The sequence below is a fragment of the Callorhinus ursinus genome, unplaced genomic scaffold (genome assembly GCF_003265705.2).
Source record: "Callorhinus ursinus isolate GAN/ISIS: 27379988/994484 unplaced genomic scaffold, GSC_fseal_2.0 scaffold8, whole genome shotgun sequence".
Lineage (NCBI taxonomy): Eukaryota > Metazoa > Chordata > Mammalia > Carnivora > Otariidae > Callorhinus > Callorhinus ursinus.
In genome coordinates this window covers 27,470,394-27,489,285 of record NW_027397070.1, presented here as the reverse complement: position 1 = coordinate 27,489,285, position 18,892 = coordinate 27,470,394, and the positions used below count along the sequence as shown (strand labels likewise).

At 37.8% G+C, this 18,892-nt stretch overlaps 1 protein-coding gene across 4 annotated transcripts in view; it reads left to right on the top strand.

Moving 5' to 3' along the window:
• Positions 1-18,892, top strand: part of TXNDC16 (thioredoxin domain containing 16) — a 117,553-nt gene that overhangs the window by 409 nt on the left and 98,252 nt on the right. For 3 of the 4 annotated variants that reach the window (XR_012378987.1, XM_073895225.1, XM_073895223.1), the window contains exons 2-6: positions 10,102-10,213; positions 10,806-11,112; positions 12,290-12,372; positions 17,354-17,427; positions 18,265-18,339. Coding sequence is in view for 3 of the 4 variants with exons in the window: in XM_073895225.1 (XP_073751326.1) it covers positions 10,950-11,112; positions 12,290-12,372; positions 17,354-17,427; positions 18,265-18,339 (395 nt within the window). In the remaining variant the exon portion in view is untranslated. Of the gene's footprint in view, positions 1-372; positions 517-10,097; positions 10,214-10,805; positions 11,113-12,289; positions 12,373-17,353; positions 17,428-18,264; positions 18,340-18,892 lie in introns of all 4 variants that reach the window. The other variant, XM_073895224.1, reaches the window with a different exon arrangement.

Here is an 18,892-nt window from a genome sequence, read left to right as displayed (position 1 = left end):
TCTTCCTCGGGAAATGTCTCTTAGAGGAGCGATATTAGGATGGGATGGATGTCCACAGGAGATGTGAATAGGGGGAATGTGGGTCTTTGAAACTTAGAATTTGGAAGGATGCTCTGGGCATAAGTTTAGGGAAAAAGGCAGAAACAGATCTATAGGTCTGATGAATGTCTAGGGAGAAAGAAGTAGAATAGTTTGTACTCCTTAAATTCCGTATGTATTTCAAGCCTTAGTCCTGTATTTGGTGGATGGTGGCGCTCTTCCTGAGGCTCAGAAACAAATGCTATATTATGTTATTGCTGTAAATAAGCGAGGGATAGATCTTCCAGCGTATATTGGACTGACGACATTTGCTCTTTTTTTTTTTCTTTTTAGCGTTTGGTAATAAAATGAGCGAAGTAATGCAAACTGATGAGAAAACAATTTGTGTTCTCCTTAGAGTGAGTGGCACGTCACAAATTCAGTATCCTTTTGAAAGACACTGCTACATTTACTGGTGCAATCAAGACTCAGCCTTTGGTAACGCACCATCCTTTGTCCTAATGCTTTTTGTTAAGAGTTCTGCTACCTTCTTTCCTAGCTAAGTGATCCACAGGGAACGTTAAAGTCTATTTTGTACTCCAGATTCTGGAACAGTGGTTCACCCAGGCACCAGATACTCATGTGTTTTGGATTCTTTATAGGTATATTGACAAACTGTGATGTTTAGGCCTGGCACAGTTGGGATCTCTCAGATGAAACATTCAGCTGAGCAGGGTGTGCAGTGCAGCCTAGAGCAGAGTACAGCTTGTTGAAAGAAGTTAATAGGTCTGAGTTAAGCAGTTATGTGCTTAAGCTTGTAAATTTTTTTAAAGGGAAATTATTATTCTTTTTTAAAAGATTTAATTTATTTGAGAGAGAGCAGTCACGAGCGCAAGGGAGAGGGAGGAGTAGACTTCCTGGTGAGCGGGGAACCTGATGTGGGACTCTGTCCCAGGACCTTGGGATCAGGACCTGAGCCTAAGGCAGATGCTTAATTGAGCCACCCAGGGGCCCGTTAAGCTTGTAAATTAAGCATGAACTCAGAGTTCTGTGATTTTAGGCACTCATAAAATGAGGGGAACCTCCTGTTCCCTGACATGCCTATTTTGTATCTTCCATAATGATGAGGTACATGTTTCAGTTCACGAATAGACTTTCACCATGAACTGGTTTTTCTTTTTCTCTTATATTCTCTACTCAAAGTTAATGGTAAACAACATCTGGATAGTACCCATACTAATTTTAGGTCTTTGCTTGTGAAATTTCTTATTTCAGAGCAAGTCCAGATGGCTGTCTCTTTTCCTCTTCCTGTTTTGGGGGTACATGAGGGGTGCAGATAGAGGATTTTGCCCCAACTGCCTTGAAGGAGCTTTGAAGTAGAGAGATGTTGACTCCTTTTATTGCTTCCATTGGAGTCTTAAATGAAACTTTGATGATATCTAACCAACATTTTATTTGAAGCTGGTTCAGTGAGCAGGTTTTTTCCAGTAGCAACATTAAACTATAAGCTAATTTTTGCCAGAATGTTCTTACAAGAAGTTGGTAAGCATTATATGCCCCATTTGTTGCAAAATATGAAATGTGTCTTTTCTCTGAGAGTGATGCCCACAGAACTTGGTATAATTTAATGTTTACAATTGTTAGTTTCCTCTTTTTCTTGAGAGGGAAAACTTTTAGTTTTATGGTTAATCATAAGGGAAATTTAATCTTATAAAGGGAACCTAACCAAGGTCTTCTAGAAAAGCTTGCTGCTTGATATTCTAAAATTTGAAATGTGTCCAAATGCACAGTGGTTGAATATTGTTGTTCTAGGAGGGTACATTACTCCAGCACAATGGTCTTTCAAACATTTAAAAGCAGAACTATTTGTCAAGTATTATTATAAACAGGACCCAATCCCAAAATGGGATTGTTCTAACTGTAGAGAGTCACCAGCTGCTCCAGCTATGGAACAAATGAAGGCAGATCCTTCCCTCTCCCCTCACTAGCAGGAAGATGAATGTTTTTTCTGTTGAAATTCTTTCTCCACATTGCCCTCTGGGGACTCTCTCAGTATTTTGGTGCTGAGCAAAATTTTGTTGCCTTTGTTTTTTTTTTTTTTTTTTAAGTTGGCTCCACGCCCAACGTGGAGCCCAATACAGGGCCAAACCCACGACCCTGACATCAAGACCTGAGCTGAGATCAAGAGTTGAGACTTAACCAACTGAGCCACCCAGGTGCCCCCAAATTTTGTTGCATTTTATTTAGTGTTTTGTTTTGCAAGCTTTAACCCTTTTTGTACTACTGCCTTATTGTTCCAACTCACAGTGTTTGTCACCTTCTTGTATTTGTGCTTAGTTAAATGTCACATATTTTTTCCAACTTTTTTTTTTTAAAGTAGTTTCCACACCCAGCATGGAGCCTAATGTGGGGCTTAAACTCATGACCCTGAGATCAAGACCTGAGCTGAGATCAAGAGTTGGATGCTTAACCGACTGAGCCACCCAGGTGCCCCTATCAACTTTTAAATGACCTGTGCAGGCATACTTGTTTAGGGTTTAGGGGTGAAGCAAAAGTTACATCTTGCCTACCGCCTCTGATTAGTGCTGACAGGAGCATCTATCGAATTGAGGGCCCCCTCCAGGCTCAAAGGGTATGAGCCTGCATGTAGTTGGGAGATGTATGTGTGTAGTATTGGCAAACATTTGCCTATGACTTCCTTCTTTTGGTATTGGCACCCTGTTGTGGTTACAGTCAGTAGCATTTGAAAGAGTCTTCTTCACTTTTAGAATTGTCCTACAGTTGAAATTGGGTCAATTGTGAATTCTTTGATATTTAGTGCTTTGAAAATCCAGTATAAAGGGCGCCTGGGTGGCTCAGTCATTAAGCATCTCCCTTTGGCTCAGGTCATAATTCCAGAGTCCCGGAATCGCACCCCACATTCGGATTCCCTGCTCTGTGGGAAGCCTGCTTCTCCCTCTCCCACTCCCCCTGCTTGTGTTCCCTTTCTCGCTGTTTCTTTCTCTGTCAAATAAATAAGTAAAAGATTAAAAAAAAAATCCCGTATATGTATTTATGTTCAAGTCATTCTCCTCTTAGCTGTCATTAAAACCAATAAGTCTAGACTGGGTTATACTGTAATAACAACCCCCAAACTTAAGAGATTTAACACAACAATGTTTGTTTAATTTATGTTCACTCTGGGTTAGCTGGGAGCTTTGCCCCATTTTGTCCTCTTTCTGAGACTTGGTTTAACAGAGAAGGCCTCATTTTGAGTGTTATCATTCATCATAGCAGAAGAAAAATGTGTCACGGGTCATGAAAATATATTGACTGTGAAAAACTCCGGGAAGTTACATATGTCACTGCACAATTAATTGGCCAGATCAAGTCATGGCTATACCTAATTCAAGGAAGTGGGGACGTATAATTTTAACATGTGTAGAGAACTAGAAACATTTGAACAGTGTCCACCCTTTTTCTGAAAAGGTATTCTCCTTCTTACATGTAGTTCATCCTTGGCCCTTCCCAGTGGATATAACCCCCAAATCCCATCCAGTCACTGTTTCAAGCTCAAAGTCCAGGATCTCTGAGTAATGCCCAGTAGTGCTAATCTCTTATCAGTCTGGACATTATAAGTTATCTGTTTCCTACCCCCAGTTGAATACATAGGGTAGTGTGGGGACAAATATGTATAATAAGTGTTCCCATTTGGGGAGGGGAAGAATGGAAGACACACACCAGACTCGAGACTGTAGGAACTCTGAAATCTCACTGGGCAGATATTGCTAGGGCTCTTGTTCTGTTCACTGGGTTCTCCAGGTCAGTGCTTTTCAAACTGTCTGTCATGAATGACCAGGGTTTTTTTTTTTTTTTTTTTTTTAATTCTTAATGATTCAAAATCTAAATTTAAATTTTTGTTAACTACAATAAAAATGAATTATAACAAAAATGGAATGAAAACACTTTTCAGATGACAAGCCCAATTTAAAAATTTTTAGATTCAACAGACAGAAAATTATTGTGTAAAATGGGCTATAACAGCTTTTTGACATTTACACTCAATGTCTGTGTTTATCTCATTATTATAGACCAGTAACAAACAGTTCATATTCTGGCACATGCCCTAGGGCATAGTTCTCCATGGTCCTTGGCTTTACTCTGCCGGAGGTCCTTCCATTTTTATTATCCTTGGCTACATCTGAAGTTGGCTTTGGAGAATATGGCCTCTTCCCGTGGCTGAGCAGTTTTGTCAGCTTGCTTCCTGATAATAGAAGGGTGGGTGCTAAAGGACTGTTTAAGTTTTAAACCGCTAGTCTCTTGGATGGCGGTGGTTCTTTTTTTTTTTTTTTAAGATTTTATTTATTCATTTGAGACACAGAGATACAGAGAGAGAGAGAGAGAGAGAGAGAGAGAAAGCATGAGCAGGGAGAGAGGCAGAGGGAGAGGGAGAAGCAGGCTCCCTGCTGAGCCAGGAACCCGATGTGGGGCTCGATCCCAGGACCCTGGAATCATGACTTGAGCCGAAGGCAGACGCTCAACCATCTGAGCCACCGAGACGCCCCGATGGTGGTGGTTCTTTGAATACCTCGTTAAACATAACCAACAGCAGCTGTCGCTCAGTGCTCATCTTCTGTCTACAAGCCTCTTCTGTTAGGTTGATAAATACATTCATTAGCCACACAGGTCTGGGTACATGCTCATTATAAATTCATTAGGTGTGTGTCACCTCCAAATTATTGTAGTGACCGTTTTGTCAAATGTTTTGTCACTCCTTAATGTGGATTGCCAAGCTCCAGTCTCTGATGAAAGTTTCCCTGATTAGGCCCTGAATAGTCCTTGCTCCTTGGCCTCTGACCCAGTGTTTGGGGTTCTTGTTAAGGTAGCACCTTGTTCTAGTGTGTATACCAATGAAGATAAACTAGATTATGCTGCCATAATACCCCTCAAATCTCAGTGGCTTATGACAATAAGGTTTATTTCCCCCTGTGTCACATTCTCATTGCATATCAGTGAGGGTTCTCTGTGTTGCGCTCATTCTGGGACTCATGCTGAGGAGGAGCCACCAACTGAGCATTTTTGATGACTGCGAGAGAAGAAAGTAAGTCCTGCCCTACCACAGACTAGGTGTTAAACTGTCGCCTGAACAAGATAAGCCACTTTTGCTTACATTTTATTGGCTAGAGTAAGTCACCCGGTGGCCACACCAATTCACTAGAGGTGGGAAGTGCAGGAAGTTAAGTGTAATCCAACCTTCTACAGGAGAACTGGAACTATTTACCCCATACCAATGAACAACTACACCAAAGTACCAAGGTTACATTTCTCCCAAAGTACTCATCTCTTTGTTGACATTTAGATTTTGTGTGTGTGTGTTTTAAGATTTTTATTTATTTATTTTTGCAAGAGAGGGGGGGATGGGGGTGTGGGAGAAGCAGACTCCCCGCTGAGCAGGGAGCCCAATGCAGGACTCGAGCCCAATGTGGGACTTGATCCCAGGACCGTGAGATCATGACCTGAGCCGAAGGTAGATGGATGCTTAACCAACTGAGCCACCCAGGCACCCAATATTTAGATTTTGAATCATTAAGTATCGTTTTCATTCTGTTTTCTACTTACTGGAGAAAAAGAGTCACCGAGTACCTTCTGTATCTTTGTTTTTACTCTGTTCTCACTGGTATTCTCATTCCCCTGCCCTTTCCCATTCATACTTCCCTTCTCTTTGGTTTAAAGACATTTTTATATGGAGAACATGTCTCTGGGCAAATGTATTTTATTTTCCATGCATGTGAAATGAACATTCTTCTTTGGCCCCACAGGGATAGGTTGGATTAATGTGCATAGAAGCTATGGAAAATTTGATTACATACAAGTAATTTTAATTTTTAATTTTCATTTGTATTAGTTTTTTAGATTTAAAAAAATTTTTATTATTTGAGAGAGAGAGAGAGAGAGAGAGCACGAGACGGGGGAGGGTGAGAGGGAGAAGCAGATTTCCCGCTGAGCAGGGGGCCCGATGCGGGACTCAATCCTGGCATTCCAGGATCATGACGCAAGTGGAAGGCAGTTGCTTAACCAACTTAGCCACCAGGCGCCCCCATTTGTATTATTTTAATTCCAGTGTAATCAACATACAGTGTTGTGTTAGTTTCAGGTGTACAATATAGCAATTCAATTTCATATATTACTCAGTGCTCATCAAAAGAAGTACACTTTTTTTTTTGAGAATTATTTATTTATTTTAAAGAGAGAGATGGGTGCGCACGTGAGCTTGGGGAAGGGCAGAGGGAGAGGGAGAGGAAGAAGCCTTAAGCAGATTACCTGCTTAGCATGGAGCCTGTGGCAAGGCTAGGTACCAGGACCCTTAGATCTCAACCTGAAACAAAACTAAGAGTTGAACGCTCAACTGACTGATCCACCCAGGTGCCCCAAGAAAAGTGTACTTTTAATCCCCTTTACCTGTTTTACCCATCACCCTCAACCCACCTCCCCTCTGGTAACCCTCTGTTCTCTATAGTTAAGAGTCTGTTTTTTGGTTATGTCTCTCTCTCTTTTTAATTTGTTCATTTGTTTTGTTTAATTTCCACATTTGAGTGAAACCATATGGTATTTGTCTTTCTCTTATTTCACTTAGCATTATACCTTCTAGATCCATCCATGTTGTTGCATACGACAGGATTTCATTCTTTTTTTATGGCTGAATAATCTATTGTATATATACTACATCTTTATCCTTTTATCTAATCATGGACACTTAGGCTGCTTCCATAGTTTGGCTATTGCAAGTAATGCTGCAATAAACATAAATGTATGTAAATCCTTTTGAATTAATGTTTTTGTATCCTTTGGGTAAATACCCAGTAGTGCAATTACTGGATCATAGGGTAGTTACATTTATAATTTTGGGGAACTTCCATACTGTTTTCCACAGTGGCTGTACCAGTTTTCACTCCTACCAACAGTGCATGAAGTTTCCTTTTTCTCCACATCCTCATCAACGCTTTGTTTCTTGAGCTTTTGATTTTAGCCATTCTGATAGGCACAAGGTGGTATCTCATTGTGGTTTTGATTTGCATTTTCCTGATGATGAGTGATGTTGAGCATATTTTCATGTGTCTGTCGGCCATCTGTATGTCATCTTTGGAGAAATGTTTGTTCTTCTGCCCATTTTTAAATTGGATTACTTTTTTTTTTTTGATGTTGATTTGTATAAGTTCTTTATGTGTTTTGGATACTAACACTTCTTTGGATACGTCATTTGCAGATATCTTCTCCCATTCAGTAGATTGTCTTTTAGTTTTTTGGTTGTTTCCTTTGTTGTGCAGAGCTTTTTATTTTGACGTAGTCCAAATAAAATGACTTTAACTTTTAAAATCAAAATGAAAAGGTACACTATTTAAAGAGTCAGGTGGTTCTACGGAAGACTCCAAAAGTCTCCTTGGTATCTTCCTCCTCCAATTTCTTATTCCTTAGAGGCAGTTATTTAAATTGCTCCCTGTTTTTTTTGGCATTGATTTTCCTATTTCTAATAAACTTGGCTTTTGGTGTTGTGAAAGCGAAGATTTAGCTCTCTTTTATTCTTCTTCTCACCCTGACTTTGTGTTTCCTTAATTTCTGTCTCCCCATCCTCTGAACTGTGGTTGTCTTGAATTTGGTTAAATCATTATTCAGTGTTTATTTTATTATAACCATGTAAACTATTTCTGGCTGACCTGTGCAATATTCTCTGCTTTAAGTAATTCCTTAAATAATCAAATTTATCAAAGATGGAACAAACTGCAAAGGTTATAGTTACTAATGAGTTCCTGTCCCTGAAAGTATGTATGTGAGAATAATCACCAACACCTCTAATTGACCAAATGCATAGTACTTCCACATCTATAATTTCATTTGTCCAATGAGGTAGGTGTGGGAAAAGTATTCTAGCACTGAACGTGCAGTTAGACCTTTTTCTGCTATGAAATTCATTCTATGGGAAAAGAATCATATGTTAACCCTGCTGTCCAATTTAGTGTTAAAATAACTGAATTGTAACCACAAGGCCAGGAAAAATTATATTTATACTTGAATTGTTCAAATGTACTTTTATTTAAAAGCTTTATCTTTTCATTGTGTTTTAGTTATTTCATATAGTAACAGATATCATACAGTTATTTCCTTAGCCTCAGGATGCATGCATTTCCCTCCCCCCCAATAAAGAAAATATTGAATGACCTATTTTAAACCATTCCCATTAATATAAGTGGCTTTAAAATACACTGGTTTAAAATGGCTATAATGTGGGGCACCTGGGTGGCTCAGATGGTTGGGCATCTGCCTTCGGCCCAGGTCATGATCCCAGGGTCCTGGGATCAAGCCCCACGTCCGGCTCCTGGCTCGGCGGGGAGCCTGCTTCTCGCTCTCACTCTGCCTCTCTCCGTGCTCATGCTCTCTCTCTCTCTGTATCTCTGTGTCTTGAATGAATAAATAAAATCTTAAAAAAAAAATAAAATGGCTATAATGTGTAATCAGTGTTAATATCAAGGATACCCCTAAATTATATCATTAAAAATACCACTCACAGTCCTCACTGATTCTACTTGAGTTTTTGAACTCTTGGTTCATTATTAAATATCAGTGGCAGATTTGTTCACTGATACAAATTAGCTCTAATGAAAATAATGTGAAGAAGTAATTGATGAGTAATTAGCTCTTTTTTTTTTTAGGAATACCTGCTTTAAAAATTTTTTTTTAATTTAAATTCAATTAATTAACATAATGTATTATTTGTTTCAGGGGTACAGGTCTGTGATTCGTTAATCTTATATAATACACAGTGCTCATTACAACACATACCCTCCCCAATGTCCATCACCCAGTTACCCCACTCCACCACCCCCTCCCCTTCAGCAACCCTCAATTTGTTTCCTAAGATTAAGAGTCTCTCATGGTTTGTCTCCCTCTCTGGTTTTCTCTTGTTTCATTTTTTTTCTCCCTTCCCCCATGATCTGCAGCCATCAAAAAAAATGATATCTTGCCATATGCAACAACATGGATGGAACTAGAGGGTATTATGCTAAGTGAAATAAGTCAATCAGAGAAAGACAATTACCATATGATCTCACTGATATGTGGAATTTAAGAAACAAGGCATAGGATCATAGGAATACCTGCTTTTTTTTTTTAAGATTTTATTTATTCACTTGACACAGGGAGAGAGAGAGAGAGCACAAGCAGGAGGAGGAGCAGACAGAAGGAGAGGGAGAAAGTAGGCTTCCCGTGGAACAGGGAGCCCGACGTGGGGCTCGATCCCAGGACCCTAGGATCATGACCTGAGCCAAAGGCAGTCGCTTAACCAACTGAGCCATCCAGGTGCCCCAGGAATACCTGCTTCTTAAGGAGAGAAATTATAGGCTTACTGATAAAATTGAAAGAGCAAAGTAGGGCTGCTTGGGTGGCTCAGCTGGTTAAGCATCTGCCTTTGGCTCAGGTCATGATCCTAGAGTCCTGGCTCCTTGCTCAGCGGGGAGCCTGCTTCTCCCTCTGCTGCACCTTCCCCTGCTTGTGCATGCTCCCTCTCTCTCTCTGACAAATAAATAAGTAAAATCTTAAAAAAAGAGTGAAGTCGGGTGCCTGGGTGGCTCATTTGGTTAAGCGACTGCCTTCGGCTCAGGTCATGATCCTGGAGTCCCGGGATCGAGTTCCAGGATCGAGTCCTGAATCGGGCTCCCTGCTCAGCAGGGAGTCTGCTTCTCCCTCTAACCCTCCCCCCTCTCATGTTCTATCTCATTCTCTCTCTCAAATAAATAAATAAAATATTTATAAAAAAAAGAGCAAAGTAAATATCCAATTTAGTGTAATTGTCCCTAAATTTTTCATTCTTTTATCATTTTATTCTTTACTGAGAAAGTCTACCCCTCTTCTTATGAGTAATTTTTAGCTATTTTTTTTCTGTCTCTTGTTTTGAGGTAGTGATCCTTTGTTTGAAAGGTAAGGGTTCTATTTGAAATTTAAAAAAAATTAAAATTCTCACCTATGCTTGTGGGTATATCTTTACCTTCTAGAAGTATGATATATTTATGTTACACTAATTTTCCCAAACTATCTTTTTTTAAATTTAGGTAGTATAGATCATCAGTAGAAAAACTTCCTGAAAGAAGAAATTGTTCGAGAGAAATTTGAAGGCAGCAAAATAGAAGACAGAGAATTGACAACAGATGCAGAGGATAGCGTGGAAGTAAGTACAGCTGGAAAGGAGATGAGAGGAGGAGAGCTAAAACAAATCTGAGGTCAGAAGATAGAGCTGAATTAAAATATGGGTTGAAAAAGATGCTTGAATTTCTAAACTGTATAAATAAGTCTAAGTCATGTATTAAAAGTATATTTAGAAGGAATGTTCTTTAAATAGTTTTAATTGCTATCTTCTAGGGAATTTAAAGTAAAAAGAATGTAGACATAGTAGATAGATTTTGGATGTCTCATTCCCATTTAATGGTATTAAATAACTGAGTATTAATTGTAAATCTGTTATAGGTAAAGATAAAATGCCCAATTTAAAACAAGGATTAAATAATGTTTGAGAATTAATTTTAGAACCCTTAAAAATGACAATTAGCTTAACATACTCTAGTAAATACCTATTAAACTTAAAATATTTCATATTGCTTTCTCTAGGTATCTTTTATATCTTTTGCAAGTATCAAAAATCAATAGTATTATTAAATCAGTGTCATTTTATGTCATCCCTCTCAAATATTTACTAGAGGGAAATAGGAAAGTACTGGCAAAATCAAATATATAAGTAATGCCTTATATTATTATTTTTGCAGATTTTACTTCATTCATTTGTTTAACAAATTTATTCAGCAAAACTTTGTTGAACACCTGTTCTTGCTAGGTATTATCCTAGGCAACAGAACCACAGCACTGAACAAAACAGACAAAAATCTCCTGCCCATGTACAACTACAGCTGATGATGTCTTCCAGTTTCAATATATTTAGAGTTGGCATCTCTTTTGTCATGATGTGCATTTTTTATAAGTCAGCAGTAGACTCTCTATCAGAACTGAGTCCTCAGAAATATTTCAGTACATTGCAACCAGGAAAAGCCTCCTTAGCTTATTTTTGTCAAGCTGGTAAGTATTTTTTATATTCTACATGATTTTTGTGATGTTTCTATTGCTATTTAATCAATATTCTCAATAAATTCTCAGGAATTTATTGTCAGGATTAGTATTATGTGCTATAAAGCTGCTATTAAAATATGTCTGCCTGAGTTTAAATCCTGATTGTGCCACTGTATGATTTTGATCAAGTCACTTAGCCTCTCTGTGTTTTTGTTGTCATCCATAATGAGGAAATAATAATTGCTTTGTAAATTTGTTGTGAGGATTAAATGAATTTACTCATGTGACTAGTCCATAGTAAATACTAGGTAAGAATTAGTGAATAACATCTGAATTTCATCTAGTCATCTCTGAAAGTATACTTTTTGGTATTTTTAGTGAACAAATATTTTTAAAGTTTTAAAACTTTAAATGAAGTATTAGTAGTTCTTTTGTTTAATACTCTGCTTTAGCTGTACCATTAATTACACTGATAAACCAATTGAACATAACTAAGAATTGTAATGTTTCATTAAGTTTTTATCCCTTAAAAAAAACTATTCTTGGAATTAGTAAGTGAAATGAATCCATATTTCTGTTGGCTCTCTTATAATTGTCATTTGAAAATGGTATTTTAAAATCATTTTGAGGGGCGCCTGGGTGGCTCAGTCAGTTAAGTGTTGGACTCTTGATTTCAGCTCCGGTTATGATCTCAGGGTTGTGAGATCGAGCCTCACGATGGGCTCCGTGCTGGGTGTGGAGCCTGCTTGAGATTCTCTTCCTCTCCTGCTGCCTCTCCCGTCACTTGCATGCATGTTCTCTGTCTCTCTCTCATAAAAAAAAGCTTTAAAATCATTTTGAAAGTTTTGTGCATGCCTCTATGTGTGTTGTGTATGTGGTATTAAACTTGGAAAAATAATGCCAAATGTTAGCTTTAAATGAAACATTCTATTCTTGTTTTAGAAAACTTTAAATATACTTACAAAGTTAAAATATATCATAAAAACATTAGAAATAAGAATATTGAGGCAATAGGAAATAAGGGTGTAAAAATATATAACTAGGTATGTTTATTTGTTGTTTTATATACTTGTGGGGCAAATGAATCTATTTCTTCTTCAGTTTGCAGCTTTGGGCTTTAATTTTAAAAATTCATCTTTCCTAAGGAGCAAGCCATAAAACATTCATAAAACATTTCTTATTTTAGATTCTCCAAGAACCTCTGTATTTCTTGAAGAACTGAATGAGGCTGTTAAACCTCTCCAGGACTATGGAATTTCAGTTGCAAAGGTAGAAAGACATTTTTTGTTACTAAATTATTCGTGACAAACACTTTACAATTGTATGACTTAAGGCTGAGTATCTAAATATACTTATGTTTCACACCTTTTCCAGATTGGAAAAATAATTTTTTTCTACCTTTTTTTTATACGAAAAAACAGAAGCACAGAAAGTTCCAGATTATTGTGTGAATTAGTACATGAAGAAAAAAAGCTGTTCACAATTCTTTAGCTTAGAACTTAATTTATTTTGCAAACTGTTTTATTGAGGCTGTAGTTCAGTTTTCAGTCCTATAGTTAAGCTTTGTTGTTTTGCCTGACAAATATATTAATAGATCTCCACATTCAACTATTTATTTTCTATTAGCACAAACTGAGGTACCAAAATTGAGGTAATTGAAATATTTTTCCTTTTCTATTCTTCTAGGTCTTTATAATGGCTTATGTTGCAGTTTTTCCTTTATTTTTAGAACAGAGTCAAAACAACCTAACTTGAAATGACATATTTAATTTTTTTCTCAAAAGGATGTTTAAACTTGTCATTGAGTATTATGGAAAATTTCCACATGCATCATAGATTAGATCGCTCCGTGAGCTTTTCATTTACTTTAATCTTAGAATTTGTACCTCAGAAAATTGAATGATTAAAACCCAGTGATTATTAAATTCTCTCAGATTAGTGTCTACCTGACTTTCTGTGTACATTTATTCTTTCTTAGTTCACTAGCCTTCTACCTCTGAGAGATGGCTGCTGTCCCACTTGGTCCCTGCAGTTAGCGTTCCCAGGGCAGGAATCCTAGAAAGGTTAACTAACCTTGGCTATTAAAGGGAAACTCTTTCTTCTACCCAGAGAACACTTCTGACATCAAATGTGTGAGTTTTCCACACCAATCAGTTCTGACACTAGCTGCCCACTTAGCCCAGATCTCAGAGGTTAAGGGTTCAGTCCGATAAGACTGCCCTCCACTTCAGATGCCAATCACAAGGAATGGATTCCCAAGTTACCTACAACTTCTGCCTGACTTGGCTACAAATTGGGGGTTCTTACAGCCCCCTCCTTGGGTTCGATAATTTGCTGTAATAACTCACAGGATTGAAGGAAGACACTTTGTTTACTATTACTGATTTATCATAAATGATAGAGCCCTGTAATAGCCCAAAGGACAAGATGCATAGGGTGAGGTCTGGAAGTCTTGAGCAGAGGAGCTTCTGTCCTCTTCTGGTTTGGACTGTGCCACCCTCCTGGTACTTAGATGTGTTCACCATCCTGGAAGCTCTCCACGTCCTATCGTTTAGGGTTTTTATGGGGGTTCCATTATGTGGACATGATTGATTAAATCTTTGGCCGCTGGTGATTAACTATATCTCCAGCCCTGAGGATAGGAGGTAGGACAGAAAGTTCAACCTTCTAATCATGCCTTTATCTTTTTGGTGAGCAGTCTTCATCTCCAAGTTATATGGGGGGGGGCCCCCAGGGATCAGTCACCTCATTAGCATGCAGAAAGATACTCTTAAACACTGCAGGGGTTTCCAAGAGTCTTAGAAGCTCTTATATAAGGAACTGGGGTTAAAGACCAAATATTAGAACAAAAGATACTCCTAACACTCCTATCACTCAGGAAATAACAAGGGTTTTAGGAGCCCTGTGTCAGAAACCAGGGGCAAAAACCAATTATCTATTTCTTATTATATCACTGCTTAATACTTTAAAAAAATCTTTTTTTATGTCAATTTTATATGTACCTTTGTTAACTTTAAACAACTGATTACACTCTAGAATGATAATGGTGCTCATCTTTGAGGAGCTTTTAATAAAATTCTAAAGTTTAGAAATAAAATACTAGGTTAGTAGGACATTCAAAAGGGATAATCATGCTGTTTATCTAGTAGCTAGTAACTGTGTATCTAGTAACTAGAATAGAATATTAAGGTTCATGCCCAGGGTGTTGCCTTTATGAACAAACAAAACTTAAAGTCTTGATTTTACAGTTGAGGATGCTAAGCTATGTGGAAAGGAGACTAGTGTATAAGACAGACCTATATCGAGGACCTAACTCACTCTCTGGCACATAATAGATGCTGGGTAAATGTTTATGACACTGAAATGACCTGACTTTATTTAGTCTTTTAGATAGATATGTGACTAAGATCCAGTCTATTTCCTTGAAGAATTTAGATCCTAAATAGGGGAGAAAAAACACATTCACAAATCATCTCAGTAATTAGCAGAACATGATCATTGTAATAGTTACAAATAAAATGCCATTTAGGTTTAAAGGAAGGGAAGCTCATATCTAATCGTCAGGGCAGAAGGTCATGTATAGTAGTGGGAAAGACTTGACAAAAAGTAGCATTTTGAAATCGTCTTTAAAAGTTAAGATTTCAGGAGGCAGACATAGATGAAGAAAACACTAAAATATAAATTGGACTAAATGTTCCCGTTAAGACAGAGATTGCCAAGCTGGGTATGATAACCAAACCCAACTCTGTACTATTTAGAAATGCATCTTGAAATACAGGCTTTAGACATCTTCGAAGTAAATGAGGGAAAAGATGTATCATGTAAGTGATGACCAAAAGAAAGCTGGTATAGCTATCTCATTATATCAAAGCAGATTTTAAAACAAAAAACCTTTGAATCATCTTTGACTTTTCGTTTTGTCATAACCAAGCCATCAAGAAATCTTTAGGTTCTATTATCAAAACTTCCCAAATCTGACCCCTCCCTCCCCTTGTCTAAACCTTCATTACTTCTCATCTGGGAAACTACAGTAGCCTTCTAATAATTGGTATTGCTCCTTTCACTCTTGTCCCACTAAACTTTTCTCCACACATAAGTCATATGTGTCAGGTCCCTTTGCTACCCCTTCAGAAAGGTTTCCCATTAATAGTTAGGATAAAATAGAAACTCTTCACTCTTGTGGACACTGGCTTCCTCTGATTTCATTTTTTTGTCCCTTTACCTTACTTAGTTTGTTCCTGACACCTACAGGTCATCTTTTTGTTACCTGAACCTGCTGGAAATGTTATTTCCACAAGGCCTTTGCAAATATTTTCCCTTCTGCTTAGAACTCCTCTCTTCCACACATTTATATGATAATCATATGCATCGTTCCATTCCTTCTGTTCTTTGTGCAAAGGTTACCCCCTCCCCCAAGCCTTCCTTGATTACCTATCTAAAATGTCCTGTCACACACTATCCCCTTACTTTTTTTTCCCTATATGGGACCTAACACTATATACTAGTTTTTAAAATTGTCTGTCTCTACTTTTAGAATGTAAGTTCTAAAGATAAAGATCTTTATTTGGAACCTAATGGTACCCCAGTGACTAGGAGAGTGACTAACATATGGTAGGTGTTCATATATATGTTGAATGGGATGAATGGAAAAAAAAATCTATTGTCATAATGTCAATCATCACCTATGCTCTGACTTTTAAAAATTCTTGCTAACATTCAGTTTTTTGGCAGGTGTAGCTGTATTCTGACTTTTAATTCTAATTCTTTATTCCTAATATTTTTTTCTGAGTGTCAGTTCTCCTTTTGTAGCTTTTGAAAATAAATGTGGCTTCCCCAGTTGGCATTCTACTTCCTCAAACTCCATTAAAATTAAATTGAACGACACACACAAAACCCCAAACCCATGGGGTGCCTGGGTGGCTCAGTTGGTTAAGCAACTGCCTTCAGCTCAGGTCATGATCCTGGAGTCCTGGGATCTAGTCCCGCATCGGGCTCCCTGCTCAGCGGGGAGTCTGCTTCTGCCTCTGACCCTCCCTCTTCTCATGCTCTCTCTCTCTGTCTCATTCTTTCTCTCTCAAATAAATAAAATCTTTAAAAAAAACCCAACAAACCAAAAAAACAACAACAAAAACAATCCCAAACCCATTTTAAAAAATCAAACAAAAACAAACTCTAAAATGAAATAACTTTTTCTTCCAGCCTTAGTTTAAGTTTTGTTGGTGGCTACCCATTGCCCCATCTTGAAACCTCTTTGTTTTCTTTATCTCTTTCCTTCCCCCTCTATCCCAGGCTGCATACACATGCCTCTTCTTCTCCCTAGTTCTCCTTACTGGATTGGTGAGAAATCTCTTGAACTTCTTCTGTCCTTCTCTGCTTTACTTCAGGTGCCAGTTATCCTTGCCCTGTACTGATGTGATATTTGTTTAACCTGCCTCCTTATCTTTGTGCTCTCTTGCCTTCCATTGTATCTTCATGTTGCTGCCAGGATTATTCTTACATTTTTGACACAGAGTCTAGATTATAAATTATCAAGGGCTGTTAGGCCTGCTGTGATGTCATCAGTGATTAGGGTTCATTCTTTCTGTGGCACCATGCTCAGCATGGGTTTCTCTCTTTAAAGACGTTTTATGGTCCATGATTACTGCTAGTGCCCCAGCTGCCTTGTCTGTTTTTTGTCAGGAAGAAGTGGAAAAAGAGTATAAGTTAGCTCCCTTTTAAGAACCATCTGGAATCCAACCCCAGTGACTTCTAACACTGGCCATCTGTAGCTGTTGGGGAGTCCGGAAAAGTCTTTCATTGGGGCACTTGTGTTTAGGGAAGTTCTGGTAGTAGAACAAAAGGAAGGCTGGATTTTGGATAAGAAACCAGCAGTATCTTTATTCCAGCTGCTGAGATGCTTTCATGCTCCCAACTTAACCACTTACTTCTGCTTCTTGGCTTTTACTCATGATTTTTTTGTCCCGCCTTCATTGTTTCTTTCCTTTTCTACTTGGTTACTTCCTCTTGTTCCATAAGTATTCTCTCAGGTATAATTAAATATAACTCTTAGGTGTAGAAATAATTCCTTTCTCGGGGTTACCTCAAGCACTTGAATAAATAAGCAATTATAGGATACAAATCAGAAAGAAAAGTAAAATAAAAAATTTGATCCGGAGACAGATTGTGCTGTTTAATTTTCCTTCTTGTTTCCCTAACCAAGAAACTTGACCTTTTGATACATACTCTAAACCTTAAATATAATCTTTTAAAGGTTAATTGTGTCAAAGAAGAAACATCAAGATACTGTGGAAAAGAAAAAGATTTGGTGAAAGCATATTTATTCAGGTAAAGTATTTTTTTGAGTGTGATAGGCGGATATAAAGCTATACTTCTAGAATATTAAAATATACAAAATATCACTAAGCCAGAATAAAGTTATATACGGTTGCGGGGGGGAGGTCACATGAAGCTTAGCAAATAGTCTAAGTCATAGATTTGTTACCTGTGCTTCAGCTTCTTTATCTATAAAATGAGGTAAAATAGCTGTAAAACCTACCTCACAGGCTTGTTTTGAATATTACATGAGAATTCTTATGTAAACTCCTACTATAAGTGCCTGGAAAGTAAGCCCATCACAAATTTCGTGTTTCAAATAGATCTGTCAGGTCCATATTTGGGTGTGAAAGAAATGTATTTTTGAGAGATCTGCCAATGTCCCAGTTAGAGATTCCTCTCCACTTTGGTCTGCTAGTCTCTCAGGTTTCTCAAAGTCTTTTTCTCAAACTGTTGGGATTTGGCCCAAGAAGTGGGGACATATTCTGTCTTCTCAGAGATCAACTGCTAAGGACAGTTCTTTTTCTCTCCTACTTGTCTCCTTCCCAGCCCATTTAGGGAAAGTGTGTGTATGTGACTGGGAGGTTGGTAGGAAGCCTTGTTGAGACTCCTGTGTTTTCCCAGTCTTTTTGCCTAGCCCAGGGTCTGGGCTCTTCAAAGTCAACATATTTATTGAGTGTATATTCGATAAATATTTTTTGTGTATTTTATGGTCAGCACGCTGGTAGGTGAGGTGCATGGGATAATGTATAACACCCAGGCTCTAACATCAAGAACTTAAAACCTATTAGACAAGAAAAATGAATTCCAAGGAAATATTTCTGTAATGCTTTTTAAATTTTTTTATAGGGGCAACATCTTACTCAGAGAATTCCCTACTGATACCTTGTTCGATGTGAATGCCATCGTTGCTCATGTTCTCTTGTAAGTACAGGGGGTACACATTCATTTATTGTTATTTATCTCTTGATTTAATTTGAGGCAGCCACAATCCATTAAAATATTTTAGGGTTTTAACATTATATTTGTAGACATTCATTTCACACAAACTCCTGTCTATCTTCTCCCTATGTAGAGGATCTAAAATGTCTTGAATGGCAAAGGATACAGAAACATCTTTGTATAAAAATGGGAGAGGACACAATCACATGGTCATAGTATTGCTTTTGCTTTTGAATATAACTGTGGAGTAAGGATTTTACCAGGTAAAAAGCTCATCTTTGCTATTCTCACTGGGATTTTTAAAAATGTCTGGCATGCTTCTCACCCTAGCCTTATTTTTCTGGAGTCTGTAGCTCTGTGCCTACTCAGTAGGTGCAGAAACAGTGCAAATAGTACCAGCACACATTTTAGTGTTTAGTGAGAGAGAGAGAATCTAAATGTCTATTCTTTTTTTTTTTAAAGATTTTATTTATTTATTTGAGAGAGAGAATGAGAGATAGAGAGCACGAGAGGGAAGAGGGTCAGAGGGAGAAGC